The 19,582-nt window shown below is 42.3% G+C and overlaps 2 protein-coding genes across 4 annotated transcripts in view; both read left to right on the top strand.

The window, feature by feature from the left end:
• tmem63c (transmembrane protein 63C) overlaps positions 1 to 19,582 on the top strand; it is a 39,033-nt gene extending 19,451 nt beyond the window's left edge. For 2 of the 3 annotated variants that reach the window (XM_084044869.1, XM_084044870.1), the window contains exons 13-23: positions 930 to 1,052; positions 2,421 to 2,574; positions 4,434 to 4,540; positions 5,166 to 5,252; positions 5,434 to 5,499; positions 5,598 to 5,760; positions 5,931 to 6,036; positions 7,074 to 7,241; positions 7,682 to 7,794; positions 15,904 to 15,978; positions 16,968 to 19,582. In XM_084044869.1, the coding sequence (XP_083900995.1) occupies positions 930 to 1,052; positions 2,421 to 2,574; positions 4,434 to 4,540; positions 5,166 to 5,252; positions 5,434 to 5,499; positions 5,598 to 5,760; positions 5,931 to 6,036; positions 7,074 to 7,241; positions 7,682 to 7,794; positions 15,904 to 15,978; positions 16,968 to 17,192 (1,387 nt within the window). In that variant the 3' untranslated portion in view covers positions 17,193 to 19,582. The remainder of the gene's footprint in view (positions 1 to 929; positions 1,053 to 2,420; positions 2,575 to 4,433; positions 4,541 to 5,165; positions 5,253 to 5,433; positions 5,500 to 5,597; positions 5,761 to 5,930; positions 6,037 to 7,073; positions 7,242 to 7,681; positions 7,795 to 15,903; positions 15,979 to 16,967) is intronic. The other variant, XM_084044871.1, reaches the window with a different exon arrangement.
• On the top strand, positions 12,774 to 13,850 carry LOC311036883 (beta-1,3-galactosyltransferase 5-like; the record flags this gene model as incomplete). The annotated part of the gene is made up of 1 exon (XM_084045894.1): positions 12,774 to 13,850. One exon carries the CDS (start codon positions 12,774 to 12,776, stop codon positions 13,848 to 13,850), a length of 1,077 nt encoding a protein of 358 aa, XP_083902020.1.

Genomic DNA, 19,582 nt, shown 5'->3' on the forward strand with positions numbered 1-19,582 from the left:
CAGCAGTGTCCACCATCGCGAAGGTTGTGGGTTTGAATCCACCGTGGTGCACCCGACTTTACACACACACAATTGTGTTCGAGGGAGGGAAGCCGGAAAGGGAGGGTGATATTAGTCACTGCACGTACTCCTACAGTACGTGCTGGGGTGGCACCTGTCAGCGGGAAGTGTTGGGCAGGAGGAGTAGGACGAAGGCTCTCTCCCGGTTGGGGCTCCTCACTGGCGGGTGAGTCGGTAAGATACAACAGCAGTGACAACACACAAATGTGTGTGGGGAGGAATCAATTGGTATAACGAGTAAATTGGGGAGAAAAGGCAAAAACAATCTTGGGGAAAAAAACATACAATATGATACTTAGGGTGATACCTGCCTGTCTCTCTCATCCTACTATAATTCTAGTAACCTCTGTAGTGGTGGTGAGTACGTGAGTGAAGATACCCGGTTCTCCTCACTGGCTGGACCAATTGCTCTGATTTTGCATACAGCCATTGACCATTACCATCTGACCGCAACTGTGAAGCCCGTTTTTCAATTTCATCAAATCTCAGCTTCTTATTAGCGTTTTTGTGTCAAACACTGTCGCCATGGTTACGGGGCTGCCCAGCTATGGGACAAACTGCCTCCCGGGTTGCCAGATCATGTGCGCATATCCCCCCACGGATGCGCTGCGCCGACCGGGTATGGTCTAGTCACAATAATTCAGACAATGAATGGAAACGGGGGAGAAAGAGCAGAGTTAATTGAACCACAAAGAGTGTACCAAATGGACCCTTATGGGTTCCATTTGTACATTCTTCGCAGTTCAAGTAACACTGAGGATTTTGAGGATCAAGTGTACTTGATGAAATTTGAATACACAGTGTGCATGTTTAATTACCTCTCTTGACTTTAGACATTGCACGTGTTTGTCTTTCTTATATCTCTATAGCATTGTAAAGGACTACGGTCGTGTCCGCTGTCGTCGCAGACCCCAGCAGTCCAGCATCACCACTGTGGTCCAGTCTCACAGCTGGGGACTGGGCTACGCTCCCGCCCCCAGTGACATTATCTGGTCAGTATTGACAACTGAGGAAGTCAAAAGTCGCACACAGTTTTTCCACAACTTTTTCTTTATTATTTCCGGTGTAGAAAGTAGCCTGTAGCAGTGGTTCTCAAACTTTTTCATGTCAAGGACCCCCAAATTGATATGTATTTGGCCGTGGACCCCCACCTGAAAATATGTTGTGCCAGGGACCCCCAGAAGCAAAGATTTGTGTTACAAATGTTCGCCTTTTAATAATAAACAAAAAAGATTTGCACACATTTTCAAGATTTTTCAAAAATAGCAGATCTACGAGCTTGTATATCTGCTATTTTTGAATAGCCAAAATATAAAGTAATGGTTAAAGTGGATACAGAACTTGGTTTTAATGGGTTAAAGGTGCTGTCCATACATTTTATGTCCTCTCCCGACAGAGAGAGGTAAGTGCAACTCCCGGGATATAAACCTGGGTTAACTGGCCAGGCGAGATATTGGGCCTATGAGCTTCAGGTGGGTGTACTTGTCAACCAGTAGGTGTCCTACCTGACACCAGGCGCTAAATGTCTCAATGGAAGGGTAGGGAGACCACCTCCAACTACTGCAGATGAACTAGTCATATTGTATTAACATACATACTGTTTGGTTAATATAACATTTTGTTCATTAAAAGTCCCGGATTCCAGCGTTAACAACAGCAATGTTGTTATTTGTGCGCCCACTGATCCCCTTGTCAACCTGCACAGAAGATTAAAAAAAGGAAATCAAAAGCATGAAACGATGGGTACAAAAAATTGCACCGATACAGCAGACCCACTGAGATTATGTAACAAGTGAGTGATGCATATGTATAGGAGATTAACCAAAGAAACGGCAGCAGTGCTCACTCTTTATGCTTTGTGTGTGTCATTAAAATGATGCGCTGGAGTGTGTTGTACCCAACCTGCAGTTCAGTGCAGTGGAGCGCTCTCGCTGCCTCCCACACAAGAAGATAGCTGGGCTCGGCGGCTCATGGGCTTTACGTAGGGGACTAATTGGGGCTTATATCAATATGTGCATGTTAGGGAGCATGTGCTTTGCAGCGAGCATCTTTTTGTATTATGCTCCACTGTCTAATTTATTGACGTACAGTATAGTCAATTCATGACATAATCTGTCGGTTAGTGCAAAACAATTATTTTTATATTACGAGCAGTAACAGCCCAGAAAACTGTCACATTCTGATGGCTCTTTTTTGTGTCCACATACACAACCTCTTTTTTTTATGTCCACATACACAACCTCTTCTTTTTATGTCCACACACACAACCTTTTATTTCCTGCTTTGACCAATAACGAAAACTGCAGCGTATTCCTTTAATCCTCTATCTTCATATACAGTATGTGCCTCTCTGTTTCTAGGGAAAACCTGTCTGTGTGTGGTTCTCGTTGGTGGCTTCGCTGTGTCCTTCTCAACATCCTCCTCTTCCTCCTGTTGTTCTTCCTCACCACTCCCGCCATCATCGTCAACACTATAGACAAGTTCAACGTCACCAGACCTGTGGACAGCCTTCGGGTCAGTTAGATATAGACTCAAACTGTATGCAAGTGGTATTTTCTGGGATGTTACATGTGTTAATGGTTGGGTGTGGCCATAGCTGAGTGGTTGGTGAGCCTGTCTGGGAAGCCAGAGCCCCTGGTTGTCCCAGGTATGATTCCAGGCCAGGCCAGCAATGTGTCGATGAGCAAGACTCTTAACCCCTAATTGCTCCCGAGCGATTGGCTGCTCACTGCTCCTAGTTATAGGATGGGTAAATGCAGAGGACGAATTTCACTTATGTGCATATACTGTATATACATATACAGTGACAAAAAACACCCCAAAGAGTTGGGACTATTCTATCTATTCTATTCTATCTACTATGTTAACTGTGTTAACATAGTATCTTTGACAATATAACTAATATATGCTTATGACTTTAAAGGGACACTATCATGTTATCAAGGTGATATATTGCGATTTTTCTTTTAGTATAATTTAAGGAAAACAGTCATAGTAAAAACAATATAATTATGCTTAAAATCAGAGTAAAAAAAGAACAGAGGGATTTTTATTTGTCACACTCGCTGTAACATCAACATCATAGCACCACTTTTTGTGCAATCTGAGTTACATAAAGTAATTAACTTTTGCATTAACCATAACATCAATAAATAAAATACTGATACAGTATTTTTGATAATTGATACTGTACAGTAAGTCGAGATGCTCTCATACCCCTAGCAGTCTGCTGTGTGTCTCTGAATTGAATTGAATTGTCTCTGACATGCTGCTGAAGGTTGCTGTGCAGGTTACTCCAGTGATGTCATTGGAGTAAACTCCAACTCTGTGACTCCAATTCACAGAGTTACAATCCTTACTTCCTGTTTTTCAACCTCCATGACAGTGACAACCTTGTTCACTAGTTTACATCAGAATTACAAGTTATGCTGTGTAACATTAATTTCAATAGTCTTTTTGGCGACACCTCTTGCAGCTCCATTGTTATTACAGTGTTTGTCTATTAGTAAAAGGAATGCTACAGGGTCTGCAATAATTTGTCAGAAACTGTATTCATTCATGTTAAAATATATAAATAAATACATTTCCAGTGCCGTTTTGGCACGAGTATCAGGGACAGACTCGTGAATAAAGATATTATTTATAAGTATTTAGAGAAACACATTAAGTGGAATGGTTGTTGTGAAAAATATACCAGTGAAACATATAAAAAATTACTTCTGTTTAAAGGAGAATTTTGGACTAAGTTTTTCTTACATTTTCTATGACGTTATGATATCTTAGGATGAATGGTACAGTAGAAACTAGATTTCATAACTCGATCCCCGGTCCGCCACAGCTTAAAACGTGCGCGGATAGGCCTTGCGTTAGATCGCATATTTTAATAGCTTTTTTTTTGTGAGATCTGACGTTCATAGTGACAGAACACTATGCAACAAAAAAAACAAAAAACAAACCTAAGTCTCGTTAGACGAGATTGATTATAAAATCAAGACTATTAAAATATGCGATCTAACGCAAGGCCTATCCGTGCACGTTTTAAGCTGTGGCGGACCCGGGGTCGAGTTATGACATTTTTCTACTCCTAACGCCATAGAAAAGGTAAGAAAAACTTAGTCCAAAATTCTCCTTTAATTGAGAATGTTACACAATATGACTTTAATGTAATGGTGGCCATAGACTGCATGGGCTTGCCACACAGAGGAATGCATCATGAGAATAAATATTGTTGTTTCTAGAGACTATAATAACCATCAACTGAAATGCACCTCAGAAGAGAGACAGTGTTCCTTTAACACAGCTTGTCCTTCCGTGCTACAACTCAATTAAGTGATGTTCCTCACATTCTTTCGTACTGTTTGGTCTCCATACAGAACCCAGTCATTACTCAGTTCCTCCCTACCCTCCTCCTCTGGGCGTTCTCCGTGCTCCTGCCCTTCATCGTTTACTACTCTGCCTTCTTTGAATCCCACTGGACCAGGTAGTCAGAAACCACTGTTAACAGCTCTCTCTTATGCTCTCTCTCTCTCCAGCATCTCTCTCTCTCCAGCATATCTCTCTGCCTTCTGAAATGGAAATATCTGTTCCTCGCTTCTTAAAATTGATAGTTCAAATGTTTGTCTCGGTTATTCCACTCAAATGTCCTCCCCCCTCATCTCTCTCTCTCTCTCTCTCTCTCTCTCTCTCTCTCTCTCTCTCTCTCTCTCTGTGTCAGTCTCCTAGCATTATTATTATTCTGGGCAGGTTGTCATAGAGATGTGCATGTGGGGATAATGATATGCACAGTTAGTCGCCATGCACTGAAGGAGCAGAACAACTGTGCACAAGGAGACAACCTCAGCAGCACCCAGCGTCTCTGAGCACCCTTTCTTTAAATAACCACCCCCACAAATGTGCTGTGCAAACGCCATGTATGAAGCTGAATGCAAATTGTAAAAACCATAGCTTGTGCTAATTATCCCAGCTATAAAGCCTTGACTTCTGATTACAACACGTACAGTATACAGTAGGCCTATATAAAGTATGTGTATAGTTACCATTAAGTGTGCAAGAATGCATGTTTTTCTATGAATCCTCACTGATTTGTTGTATTTGTATTGGAACAGATCGGGTGAGAACCAGATAACGATGCACAAGTGCTTCTTATTGCTGGTGTTCATGGTGATCATCCTTCCATCACTTGGCCTGTCCAGGTACAACTAGCACTTAGTTAGTAGTTAGGCTTTGTTTGTATAATTCTTCTAATTGCAGTAGTAGTAGAAGTACTGTAATAGTTGACTTAAGAGTCATTCTTTAAATGTTTCGCTCAACTAGAGGCTTTAGTTGTTAAAAGTAGGTGGAAACAATTAAATAAATATTGTATTCTGTCTGTAGCTTGGATCTGTTCTTCAGATGGCTCTTTGATGTCAATTTCTTGGAAGAGAAGGAAGTCAAATTCCAGTAAGACTACCTTATTTATCAGGGGATAAACACCTACACTTCTTATATAGCAACTAAACACACTTAAATTGAAAGCAAATTATCTCTGTGTGCTGTAGGTGCGTGTTTCTTCCTGACAATGGGGCCTTCTTTGTAAACTACGTGATCACATCCAGTCTGATTGGCACAGCCATGGAGCTGCTCCGTATCCCAGCACTGATTGTCTACGCGCTTCGCCTCTGTTTCGCCAAGTCCCAAGCTGAACGCATTCACGTCAAACGGGTCAGCCAACCATTTCACACTTATCTCACTGTTTTCATGTGGGCTGTGATGGAATGCTGTCTATTGACCGAACACAGTTCTGCGGTTCATACTGTTGCTGTTATGTAAGAAATATTCATGCAGAGATTGCTCAGTCATATTTGTTATTATGTCTGTGTTTTCGCCTGCAGAACCAGGCTTACGAGTTCCAGTTCGGTCTGCAGTACGCCTGGACCATGTGTATCGTTGCTGTCAGTATGACCTACAGCATCACATGTCCCATTATCATGCCCTTCGGTGAGCATATACTCACAGTGCAGCTTTGCACATTAGTAAAATGTGTGTGTGCGTGCATGGGTGTGTGTGTGTGCGTGTGCATGTGGAGTGTCTCTCCTAACACTGTAACCTCCCTCACCTCTGTTGCCTGCCAGCCGGGTGCAGACTGTGTGAATGTGTTGCCGTAGTCCCAGACGCTCAGACACAGTGAGTTGCGAGCCAGACGCCCACTCCACTCCTGTCTCTGCCCAGAGCTCAACAAGCTGCAATTCACTACTGCCCTCAGATAGTCATGCACAGCCACACCATGCTCTGCTGCCCCTTGTGTTTCAATGTGTGTTCCCCACATTTAAGAGAGTATAACTGACATGCTGATGGAAGTGGAATACATACTGTATACTAATTAGCCCGTGCGTGCGTGCGTTTTCCTGGCATAGGCCACAGTACATTTTTGGACATATTTGGGACATCTAACCAGCTGATTGGTGAAACATGTCCCCGATCAGATTTTACTGCACCTCCAGTAAAATTCCAGTAAAAACCCTCCAGTTAGGGTTTGGCACGTGTCTGTTAGGTTTGCATTTAGGGTAAGGGTTAAGGTTAAATCGTTGTGGTTATGGTTAATGTTAGGGTAAAGGTTAGCCCCATCTGTGACCTCCCCTGGCTTTTGCAGGAAACGCAGAAGATGAACTGCTGCTGAGGTGACAGAGGCTGTAAAAAGAAATCCACAAGATTACCACCCCGTCTTTACTACAGACATCTCGAGGAACTTTATTACTTTACATTTTTGATACAACATTGGGAAATGGGTCAAAAATACAGTTTCATCCGACAGCTACTCTTCTTGATGGCAATGCTTTATGACCAAGTTACAGTACTGGAACCTAGGTAAGAGTTAGGGTTAGGGGTAACAGTTAGGTTTAATGTTAGATGGGTTATAGTTAAGGTTAGGGTAAAGGGATATGAAATGAATGTAAGTCAATGCAATGTCCACAAAGGTTTGTAAAACTGTGTGTGTGTGTGCATGTGCGTGCATTGGTGTGTGATTCTGCTCCCAGGTCTTCTCTACGTGATCCTGAAGCACATGGTGGACAGGTACAACATCTACTATGCATATGTTCCTACCAGGCTCAGCCGTCACATCCACAGAGCAGCCATCAGCCAGGTCATAGTGGCTCCCATCCTCGGCATGTTCTGGCTTCTCTTCTTCTCCGTCCTTCGACTTGGTACTTCCTTGTTCCAATCCATTGGTTCTCAAAGTGGGGTTTGGCAACCCCCAGGGGTCATTGGGGGGTACCAGGGGGTCCCCATTAAAATTGGTTAATAAGGCGTTACAATCATTTTAACCACTGTGTCGATATTTTATACTTTGGCTATTCAAAAATAGCAGATATACAAGCTCATAGCGTGGCACTCATGCCGCGCTATGACCTTGTAGATCTGCTATTTTCGAAAAATCTTGAACATTTGTGCAAGTCTTTGAATATCTTTCTTAAAAAGCGGTGGGGGGGAGTCCGCGGCAAAATTCATATAATTTTGGGGTCCTTGACATGAAAGAGTTTGAGAACCACTGTTCTAATCCATACACAGTTTCATTATAATGTCATATATCCATGATGTGCATTTTGGTAAAAGAAACTTTGGTCTGCCCCTTTTTATATTCCAGGCGCTATGCATGCCATCACCCTGTTCACCTTGGTGTCCCTGCTCGCCTGTGTTGCCTCTTCCCTCCTTGGCGTGTGCCTTAGGAAGCAGCTGGACAAGTCAACAAGTTATCAGGTCAGTAATGGAAATACAGTACATGCTTCTGGAAAGCACTTTGTCACATATGTGATGTTTTAAAAACCCATTCAATCCGGGGAAAGCATCTGTGTCATTTTAAGATTTCTTTGCTATTAAAAGAATAGCAGATATATACAAGCTTGTAGATCTGTTTGGGTTTTGTTTTTATTGTGAAAATGTATGAACATCTTTGAATATATATATATATATATATATATATATATATATATATATATATATATATATATATATATATATATATATATATATATATTCAAAGATTTTCATTCATTTTCGTTTTTTTTAAGCGATTTTTTTTTTACTCAAATTGAACCACTGATGAACGAAACATTAGGATTCAGAAGACATTCGTAGACTCCCCAGATTTGAGTTAAAATGTTCGCTTTAAAAATATATATGTGTGCACAACTTTTCACGATTTAAAGAGAAATGGCAGATCTACAAGCTCATACCACACTACTACAAGCGATTATACCACAGTTTTCATTATCAATATTTATGATTGGCTATCAAGACAATGAGGACATAAGCGTATTATTAAAGTTTATTCCACAAAGAAAACATAGTTTATTCCTTTCCTTTTCTAGCACATCCAAACTCCTTGTTTGTTTGGTGGTAAGTGGTATAAAGGGCTTATTCTGCCCATTTTTTTTATTTTTCTTTATTTTTTTTTGGATAGTAGTAGTAGTGTGATAGTAATTGCTATAAAGTGTTCAGTAACAGAGTCTCTCCAGCTCTTCAGCAAACAGAAAAAATAAAATCAGCTCGGTTGCAAAATCTCAGCCATTCTGGAGAGAGTACCCATTTATCAGCTTCATTCCAGTGTTCCAGTTCCAATTTTGTCTGCTCATTTATTTGTGTCAGCACATCCAATTTCACTTGTTTAATCTGTATCCAGTCTGAGTTCTCCATCCTGAGCTGGAGAGACATGGAGACTCCTGTTACTGAACACACTATAGTAGTGAGTACTTCAGAATATAGAGCTATTTAACACTTATTTTAACCAAAGAATCACTTACCCTACCTTTAACTTTGACCCTGACAGCCATTGCTAAGTCACAGGTATAATAACGTAAATAAGACAGAGGTATACATTTTATAGTGGGTGCTGTTATCGGGAGATGCAGTCTTGTTACTCAGTAGAATCTACATTAGAATCTCTGAGCCAATCAAAATGTGACACTGGGGCGCTCGGGTGGCGCAGTGGTAAAGTCATGCCCACCACTACGGAGGTTGTGGGTTCGAATACACCGTGGTGCAACCGCCTTTGTCGAGCGTCTACACGAACATTTGGTCATTGCACGTAATACTGACAGAGAGAGAGGGCTGGGGCGACACCTGTGAACGGGGAGTGTTGGGCGGGAGGAGTAGATCGAAGGCTCTACGTCCTCCTGGTGGGGACTCTTCACTGGCAGGTGAGTCAGTAGGATATGACAGCAGTGACAACATAGAAATATTTGTGGGGAGGAATTAATTGGCATAACAACTAAATTGAGGAGAAAAAGAGGTAAAAAAAGAATTGGCTACTCTAAATCTTATTAAAAAATTATAAAAAAATGTCACACTGGAACTAACTGTGATATGATAAATAATAAATGAACATGACTAGATTAACTTTAAGTTTGATTGTTAGTCCATCCTTCCTTCCTGTGCAGAGGATATGTAGTTTAGTTTGATTGTTTTAGTCCATCCTTCCTTCCTGTGCAGAGTATGTAGATAATGAATTGACTATGTTCAGACTGGCAGCCCAAATCCGATTTTTGCCTATCCAGAATCAGATGTCCCCAGCCTAGGAGAAACAAGGCACAAGTACAACATGAGTGCGAGGGACTTCCCTCTCTCTAACTCCCCAAAATCCAATGAATCAATTTTGTACACCGTCCCCTGACCTACAGTACATCTTGAACTATGCTAGACTCTTTCCTCTCTAGCACCACACAATCAGCAATCAAATGCCCACTGTCACTGAAATAAAAACAGGGACACGTACCACGCACAACAAATGACTGTTCTCAGCTAGAACTGCTGCTCATGATAAGATTGGAACGTTTTGCTCATTTTAAATGCACCAAAATGCTTTCCTGCAGGCTCCTCTTGAATTCCTCGAGCAACACAAGTTCACGCAACTAAGTGAAATCCTTAGTCTCGGTGGCATGACCCCACTAGAGCCCTGCATTAGGGTTTGGATCCTACAGGTCCCACGTGACCCAGCGCAAATGTTGCAGGAGGTGGCAGTTTTTAAATACCTGCGGGCAGGAATGGGTGGTCAAAAAAAAAAAGTGGGTTCCGCAAAGTCCTGCACCGCCCCGCAATAAACCAGATGTAGTGCACCTGAAGCATGTGTAGTTGTGCTTTACGTTGATATGAACACATTTATATTAAGGCTAAATGTAGAGGAGAGCGTCATTTCAAAACAGGTATGTGCATGATGCATCTATTTAGTAATAATAACCTACTGCCAAGCAGTGAGTCCAGTTTAGCGCACTGTGTCGCTGTCCGTGGTGCTGTAATGGCAGTCTCTCTGTGTCTCTCTCTCTGTGAGTCTGTCTGTCTCTCTCTCACTCTCGCTCTCACCCTTTCATTCTGTGTTTCCGTTTGTTTTTGGGTCCCAATGGAAATATTCCAGGATTATGCAGGACTAGATGGTAATATTGCGGGATTATGGAGGACTAAATATCACTTACATTTTTAGAAATGAACTGCGGGCAGTTAGAAATGAAACCGGTGTGGGTGGGAATGGTCAGAAATCCAGCAGGAGTGGGGCTAAGAATAATGTACAATGCAGGGCTCTATACACCATTTATAAATGCATTTTACATTTGATTGCCCGTTTTCTTACCCTCCCTAAATTTAGAACAGTAGATTTTACAAGTGCATAATCCAAATCCTGCTCCAGGGACAGACTACTACATACGTCCTGATTTTCTACTTACTTACACTGTACCAAAACAGCCCTGTAGGCCAGTGTAAAGCGGACACAATATTTTCAACTGCACCAAAGTATAAATAAATCCATCTCCGCTTCTCTGGATGCAGGAACAAGTGCCACATATCTGCCGACATCAAAGCTGTCCTGAGGGGAATGGACAGGTGTGGTACAGTAGGTGGTGTCTCCAATCTCTAGAGCAGGGCTATTCAACTTAAAGGGGATACACCATGAATTTTACTGTTTTTCTAGTTTTTTAATATATATTTTTTTGGACTCCCCAGTGTCCCTTGTACTAAAAAAAAGTTTTTTTTTAAACTCTCAGTCTTTCATCTTCATTTCATGGATTGTCTGAACAGGCCATTTCACATTTTCCGACAAACTTCCTCAATACCGCCCCTCTGCCCAAAGAGGACGTTTTAGTATTGCAGCTGAAAAGGCTTGGAAAGACAGACGGACAGATTATGAAAAAAAAATTGCCGGGTGGTTGTTTAGGCTTAGGGGGGGAGTGTTTCACTGCTTCAGCCCAGCCCTGCACATGAACTCTGCAGCCGCACTGAGGCCCCTGCTGGAAAGCATCCCAGCCCAAATATTAACGTAACTAATATTTGGGCCGCACGACCCGTAAATGACCGTAATAATCCTAAAACGGGAGCGAAAATATATTAAAAAAAAATAAAAAAAAGTCTTTTTTTTGGGGGGGGGGGGGCCCAGTGGCCCACTGGCCCAGCGGCCTACCGGGCATTTGCCCGGTACGCCGGGCAAATGCGAATGTGTTTATGATATTCATTCATATTTGATACAGCCTGTTTAAAAATGGAATGAATTCTGCCTTAAAAGTCTTAAGAACTACTACTACCGGGTCTGAAATCACTGTCCCCACAGCAGCCGCGTTCGTGGGAAAATGTAGTCTTTGGGTCGTTTGACTCGTTTCTAGTGTTTATATTGTGTTACTCTTTGGGTAAATGTGTACATTTACACCTTCAGTCGATGCTTTATATCGATATGAGTAAAATCGCCCGGGTGGTGTGTTTATTTTTGGAACACAGCACTTATATGAAGCGGTCTAAGATTCCCCAATGAGGATATCAACACAAAAAGGAAAGCAACGAACCTGCGAAAAGCGCCCTATACTGGTAGTGACGTCAGGACTTCGGTGCTCTATATGCTCTCCACTTCTCTTCTGGAAAACATGCGGACAGCAGATTGTCAGGAACCTTGTACAGTATCTCCATATTTCATGTTTATTTCTTTTTTTCCCCAGTTTTTCATAAATGAATGCCTACTTTCTATGTTGCCGTGTTACAAAACCACTGAGAATAGTTAACATACTTTGCAGATCTGTTATTTACACTATTTAACATTTTGACAACGTTAACCCATGACAAACATGTTTTAAACACGTTCCAGGTCTTAACCATGTTTAAGACATTGAGAGAGAGAGAGAGAAATCTGCATAGTTACCTAGTATCCACTAGCATAAAGTATTTTTACTTTACTGGAGTATTTCCAATTTTCATTACTTTTACTTCTACTCCACTACATCTCAGATACAAATATTGTACTTTTACTCCACTACAATTCTATGAAAACTTAAGTTGCTAGTCACTTTGTAGATTTAGAGTATTATTAATACTACGCTTAATAATAAATAAATAATAATACATAATAATTTAAAACGCTTAAAGTCATAATAAATAAGTATTTGCATGCATGAAATAATAAATAAAGTAATACATATTTCCATGGATGAAGTAATTTGATTCGATTGCTACGGCCCTTATATGGTCGACTCGAGGTGACGTCATGACGACAACACACCCTCATCAAGAGAGAGTCTTTTTAAAGACCGGTGAGCGGTTTCTGAGCTTGTCTACGGAGTCTCCAGCTGCATCCTATTATAGAAGCTTTCTCCTGTATACATCCATACCAGTGAAGCTAAAGCCGCGTAAGATCAGAACAGGTCCCGTTGAACTGAGCGTTTCAACAGCGAGGAGGAGCCTTGCCGTCGGAGTCCATCAGCGAGGCCATGATGCGCTGCTGGAGAGGAAAACACCGGCGAGCGCACATCATCATCACCGTGCTCCTGGGTCTCCTGTCGCTCGTGGGAATCATTGGCGGAGCGCCAACGCTGGCCGACTACAATATAAGGGGCTGGATCGAGAAAGCCGGTCTGGAGGACGACTCGTCTCTGGCAGCGGCTAGTGATGCCGGCCAAAGCTGGCCGAACGGCACGCTTCCCGCTGGGCCTTTCCGCTACATCATTAACCAGGCCAACATATGCCCAGAGGGCGAGGCGCCGCCGTTCCTGGTGCTCCTCATAACCGTGGAGGCCCATCAGGTGGAGCGCCGCGACGCCATACGGCGCACGTGGGGCCAGGAGGGGAGCCCGGGGAATCTGGGGGGTCCGCGGGTCGTGCGGCTCTTCCTACTGGGTGCCAAGAAGGAGGAGGAGGAGGAGGAAGGAAAGCCGCGGCGACGAAGCCTGCAGAGGACCTTGGAGTCAGAGAGTCTGAGGCACGGCGATATCCTACAGCAGGACTTCATGGATACCTATCGCAACCTGACCGTGAAGACACTGATGGGCCTGAACTGGGTGGCCAGGCATTGCCCGCGGGCCAGCTACGTCATGAAGACCGACAGCGACGTCTTCGTCAACACCGAGTACCTCGTCCGCGAGCTGCTCAGACCCGAAGTGAAGCCCAGGAAGAAGCTCTTCACGGGTGACGTCCATCGGGAAAAGAGGCCGATGCGGAACGAAAACTCCAAGTATTACGTATCCAAAGAGGAGTACCCGAGCAAGACGTACCCCGAATTCTGCGTCGGGACGGGTTACGTGTTCTCCGGAGACTTGGCGACGGAGATCTACGGAGCCTCTCTGAGCGTCCCTCGTCTCAGCATGGAAGACGTTTACGTGGGCATGTGCCTGGACAAGCTGGGGATCCGGATCACGCCGCCGCCAAACAAGTTCCTGTTCTATGCGGGTGGATTGAAGCCCTTCGACAGGGACAGGTTCAGCCGCATGGTCACCTCTCACCACGTCACGCCCACCGAGATGCTGGACTACTGGCACCGGTTGCACCCTGAACCGACTTACGATGCATAAGTCGGTTCAGGTTCTATTAAATAAGTATGTTTAATCATTTTAACAATCATAAATAACTGGGACATTTTTTTTTAAATAAAAAACAAAGCTTTTTTTTTGGGGGGGCCCCCTTGATGCCCAGGGGCCCCTGGGCACGTGCACAAAGTGCCCATATGGTAGATCCGGCCCTGGCGTTGTCCCTATTGAGTAAAATATGAACTTATTCGTAAAATAAATAAAAAATGTTTTAGATAGGGGGCAATTATAATGAAATTAAGGTATATTTGGCTTATTAGCCAGAGATCCTTTTAAAATGAAGACTAAACCAGGGGTCTTCAACGTTTTCAGGCCAAGGACCCCCTAGCTGAGAGAGAGATGAAGCAGGGACCCCCTACTCTCTATATTGTATAAAATTGTGTTTCAGATTAAAGTTTTTTTTTTACTTAGTCTGCTATTTTTCCCTCTACATCTATAGCCTCTTTGCCAAAAATAGCCGATCTACAAGCTCAAACTCAACGCCTCTCTCAACGCCTCTTGTGCTTGTAGATCTGCTATATTCGGCTAATGTTCCCCTCAGAAAAGGAATTCTGGTTCAAGTGGTTAATGTAAAAAAAACTAAATCATATCACACAAAGATTTGGCAGACCCCCCTATAGTAGCTCTGAGGACCCCCTAGGGGTCCCGGACCCCCTGTTGAAGACCCCTGGACTAAACGGTCCAGGGAGCCAGTTGAGTTTCTATAGGGAGGCCAGAGAAGGGGGGATGTGTGCTGCTCTCCCTTTCTCAAGGAGGTGCACACAATAAATCATTGGACACACACACACACACACACACACACACACACACACACACACACACACACACACACACACACACACACACACACACACACACACACTGATATATATATTTTCAAAAAACTCTTAGGATTTAGAAAACATTTGTAGAATCCCCAGAAGCAAAGACTTGAGTTAAAAAAAAAATAGCTTTAAAAAAATATATATATTCAAAGATTTGCACAAATTTTCCCGATTTAAAAACAAAAATAGCAGATCTATACTGCCCTGCCAAGGCAGAGTGCAGTAACTACGAAAACAAAAATCACTGAAAAATGGGTTTAAAAGTGATTCAACTGGTCAGCCAAATGAGATATTGGCATATAAGTGATATCACACTAATTGTACATCTGTTCTTGAGGTTATTGTTTATCCCCCAACATCACAAAGGCTAATTTGACCTTTGGGCAACCCAAATAAGTCGCTGTGTCCAAAAACGTAGTTACTGCTCTTTGGCTTGGCAGGGCAGAAAAGCTTCCGTATTCACGGAAATCGCACCCTGTGTTCATGACTTGAGGCACTTTGTTCAAAACGAACTAATCCTGCAAACTTTGGAAACCATAATCTTAGGCAATCAGGATATAATATGGGAAATCGGACAGATCCGTGTTGATCACATGACTATAGAGATGCTGTGTACCGATTTGTGTGGTGTTTGGACACGCACGCGCGCGCGCGCGCACACACACACACACACACACACACACACACACACACACACACACACACACACGAATCAGCCGCTGGACACAGAACAGATTTACGGCACAAACAGATTTGAACCACATTCCTACTGTAGGTGGTTTGAAATGCAATTCAAATCTGATTTCTAAAGATGTGTCTCAGTCTGTATACTTGGACATTGAAGCCTGATTCATACTACGACATTTGACGGTATCACTTGCTGTAAATAGCCGATCTACAAATTCATAACACGATGCGGCGCGTTGTGAACTTGTAGATTGGCTATTTGTGGCAATCACCACAGTATAAGTTTAAGTTAAGCACTACTCACGCCTATGTTGTTTCAGTATGTCGTTACCACAGCAGCCAATGCGATGACTGATTACACAAATCTGATGTGATTACTTGCAAATAACAAGTGTGTATAGTCAGTCCTAAAGATCATATTTCAGAAACAAATCCGATTTGCCTTCAGTCTGAGCAAAGTCTTAGAGGCTGTAGTGAACCAACTTGTCCTTCTGCCAGTCACTTCTGAATCCTGTCTTTTGTTCCAGATGTCTGACCAGCCAGCAGAGGAGACGTTGGCTGACCCAGAGAGAAGCACTGTGACTTCCACCACTGCCTCTAGTGTACATACAATACTACATTTTTCACTACTAATCCAAAACAAATATCGTAACCACCCTACCCTATATTCTACGACAAATAGCCGATCTACAAGATTCTTGATCCGCTGTTTTTGCTATTTGTTTGTTTTTTGGGGGGGATTTGTTTTTGGAAAATCTTTGCCTTTAATGACATGCCCAAAATAGGGATGCCAGATTGAAAGTCTAAAGCAACTAAACCAACTAAGCCACAAGAGGCCGTGGTTTACTGTTTCACACTCCCTCCAAACGACAGATTCGGTGCGTCCTCCACAGGATCGTTGTTTAATATTTTAAAATAAAATAAAAAGAGGGTAAAATGATTGGCTACTCTAAATAAAAAAAAATAAAAAAACAGAGAATCAGGATTCCAACCTGCTGCACCGTGTCACCCTAACCCAATTGCCAACAACTTTTTTTTTCATTTGTTTCTGTAAACCATAATTGTTGAATGTTGACGTTTCTTAACCAAAAATATGTTTCATATCAATATTTGTAGATGCGGACCATGTCGACTCAACACGGTCCATGTGAAAACTAACCCTAGGCGTAGTCTCTTTGGCAATTGTTTTGTTTTGGTGGTGTCTTGAGACTATGTGCAGTCCTGGGAACACATCTAAGTTAGTTTCAAGCTCTTGTTGTGGTATACAGTTGCCTGGGAACTTGGGGCATCTTATTTTGGAGCTTTATTGATATTGCTATAGAAATAAATCAGGATGGACCTGTCCTCCAAGTTGTACAAAACAAATCCCTGAATTGCAATATTTGACATTAAAGGTATATAATGTACATACTTGTTAGGCAACAGAGAAGACCATTACTCCACAGTCATGGGCATAGATTCAACCTGTCTAACATAGCAGATTTAAAGAAACAATGAAAACAACTGAGTCATTATCTCATACACTGTAGCATTAATATGATTTTAGCCACTAACATACAGAATGACTTATGTGTCAATCTCCCTTCCTCAGCTGTTTGTGGCATCTGTGTTGCTAGAACCAGAGTTGAGCTTGACTCCCATGCCCTCTCCAGCACACCAGAGCTACGGTGCCATGGCCAGTGCTCAGAGCTCCGGTCACTCTCCCGCAGACGAAGAGGAAGAGGAACAGGCCAAGACCCATGAAACCGAGCTCCAGGACCCCCCTGACCCGCACTATTCCAGCCAACTCATGGACAGCCCAGTGGGCTACCAGTAACACCAAATGCCCGCCTGCTAATGTCCCTGTGTCCTTTTATGTGGGAAACACACAGAGAGCTAAATGCCACAATGCTGCATTTTCGCCACTGACCTCAGAATCCAACCCAGCTGCCTCAGACCCCTCACACTGGATTTGGGCTGGTTGAGAAAGTCCCTTTGAAAGTCTTAAGAACCTGTGGTTAGAAGGAAATCCCTCCTGGGGATAGACTTACTGTATGAGAGCAGGATGCCTGTGGACCTCAAAGTCTCAAAAACATGTCCTAAAGCTGTCTTATGACCATTAACCACCATGCATTAGTCTCCATGGATAGAATACTGTACATCTGCCTGTACATTTACCTCTATGTTTTAGATTCACTTTTATTCCATCTTTGAGGCCTAATTTGTGTGGGGTGGGTAAACCACACTGAATGTGACCTGGCTGGAGTTTCCTTTGTGTAGGTAGACAGAGACACATGTCCACGACCACATGAGGTGAGGGGACAGTTCCCATTGGAGCGGGTGGTGCAGGCTTGCCCCAGCAGACCGACAGAGTGGTCTTGGCGTGGGCGGACCTGGATCTTCTGTGGCACAGCTCTGGGTGGCAGAGGGTGAGGGCAACACCATGAGAAGCCATCTGCAGTGAGAGAGGAGACAGACGGAGGGCAGAATGGAACTCAGAGACGTAATCTACACAAAATCTCTACAGAGGCACAAGAAGCCTGACTGTACCTGAAGCTTGTTGTTATTTATTACCATTTTGAGGTTGCTATTTTTGCTATTTATCCAAATTGACGGTTGTATGTAATGTAATCAATATTGTACTTTGGGTTGGGAGTTTGATTATTCTATTTGTAGAGCCGTCTCATCTAGTTTGACATTATGATCTGAGTTAAATATGGCCATGCATTCATATTTTAAGCAACTTGAGAAACAAGTCATCAGAGGTCTATTCAAATCAGCCAATCTTATCGATGGTTGCCATGGTCGAGGTAGCAGAGCCAATTACTCGATAGCACTGGTGTGTCCCCTCAATCTCTATTGGCACTACAGTTAGGATTGTCCATATTGATGTATGCTATATGTGTGAACACAGCCAGATTACATTAAATAGTTTTTTTTTGTTTTAAAATAACTTATAATATACTAAAATTATACGCATATTCTGGCATCCCAACAATTTTCAGAAATATAAATTGACCTGGAGTTTGATCTTGAAGGGAATGATTTCAGGAGAACAGGACTAAATGTTTAGTCATGCCAATTAAACAATTAGTCATGCAAATTTACTATCATAATTCATTTAGTTTTTTTTGCTGTTTTCTTTCGTCTCTTTTTGATTATTGATACATCATATTATTCTCACAATTCTTATGACAGCTAAAAATAATCACAACAGTAAAAATACTAACCAAATTGAAAGGTGAATTCAACCGCATGTTGACTTGATAGTGTCTGTTTAACAAGAGAGATTGTCGCTATGCATTCTTCTCAAGGTCATAAGTTCTATGACTAAACATACTGATCTCACAATTTACAATAACATGCTGATATTTGCTAATTTTGCCCTCCCAGGCGAGGTGAAGGTTTCCATGTCAACCTGAATGTAAACCGAATGTGGTTTGTTAACATGCTGTCTTGCTGTGCCTTGAAGAAAAACTCCCTTTTGTCTGACAATCCAGCATGGCCTGACATATGCTGCATGGACTGAATCTGAATATGGACCAGGGATATGGACTTAAAAACAAACACACCTTTTGACAACCCAGATCAGGTCACCCAGTGACTAGTTTGTATTGCATATAGAGGCAAGCAGTAGGCTCCTCTAATGATATTAACTCATTTGTTTTTGAGTATTGGCTCATCTCAGATGTGCCATGGCAAAAATATATTTATATGTATTTAAATTATTTCATTATTTGTCTTTTATTTTGTATGTTTTTTGAGGGGGATGGATCTGTGGCTCAAGGTGCCTTTTCATGGATGTCACTCAGTGTCTTTGCAGTGCTTAACTGCTGCGTTCTGTGATTACAAAAGCCAAGTTCTAAGCAGAGATAAATCATTTTGAAAATTGTCTAACCAGTGTCTCTTTTCTATCTTCCCTTTTATTCTCTCTTCTATCTTTCCTTTTATGATTTTAACTTACAATATCCCCATGTTTAATTGCAATTCAGCCATTGACAACATGACCCTTAATGGTTTCCCCCACAGCATCTCTAACAATAGAAAAGCTATTGTGTTGTAAAGTAAATTGAGCAGTACTTCAAAGTCGGTAACTATAAATGTGAACCAGTGCAAGAAATGCCAGGCAGTGACCCAAAGTTACAAGTTCATTCTGCTGTTTGCAAAGTCATAAAGGGTTTTATGTGATTTTAATCACATATTTGTGTGTAATGTGAATATACAGTA

This window comes from Gymnoscopelus microlampas (assembly GCF_963454915.1).
Source record: "Gymnoscopelus microlampas genome assembly, chromosome: 20".
NCBI classification, from domain to species: domain Eukaryota; kingdom Metazoa; phylum Chordata; class Actinopteri; order Myctophiformes; family Myctophidae; genus Gymnoscopelus; species Gymnoscopelus microlampas.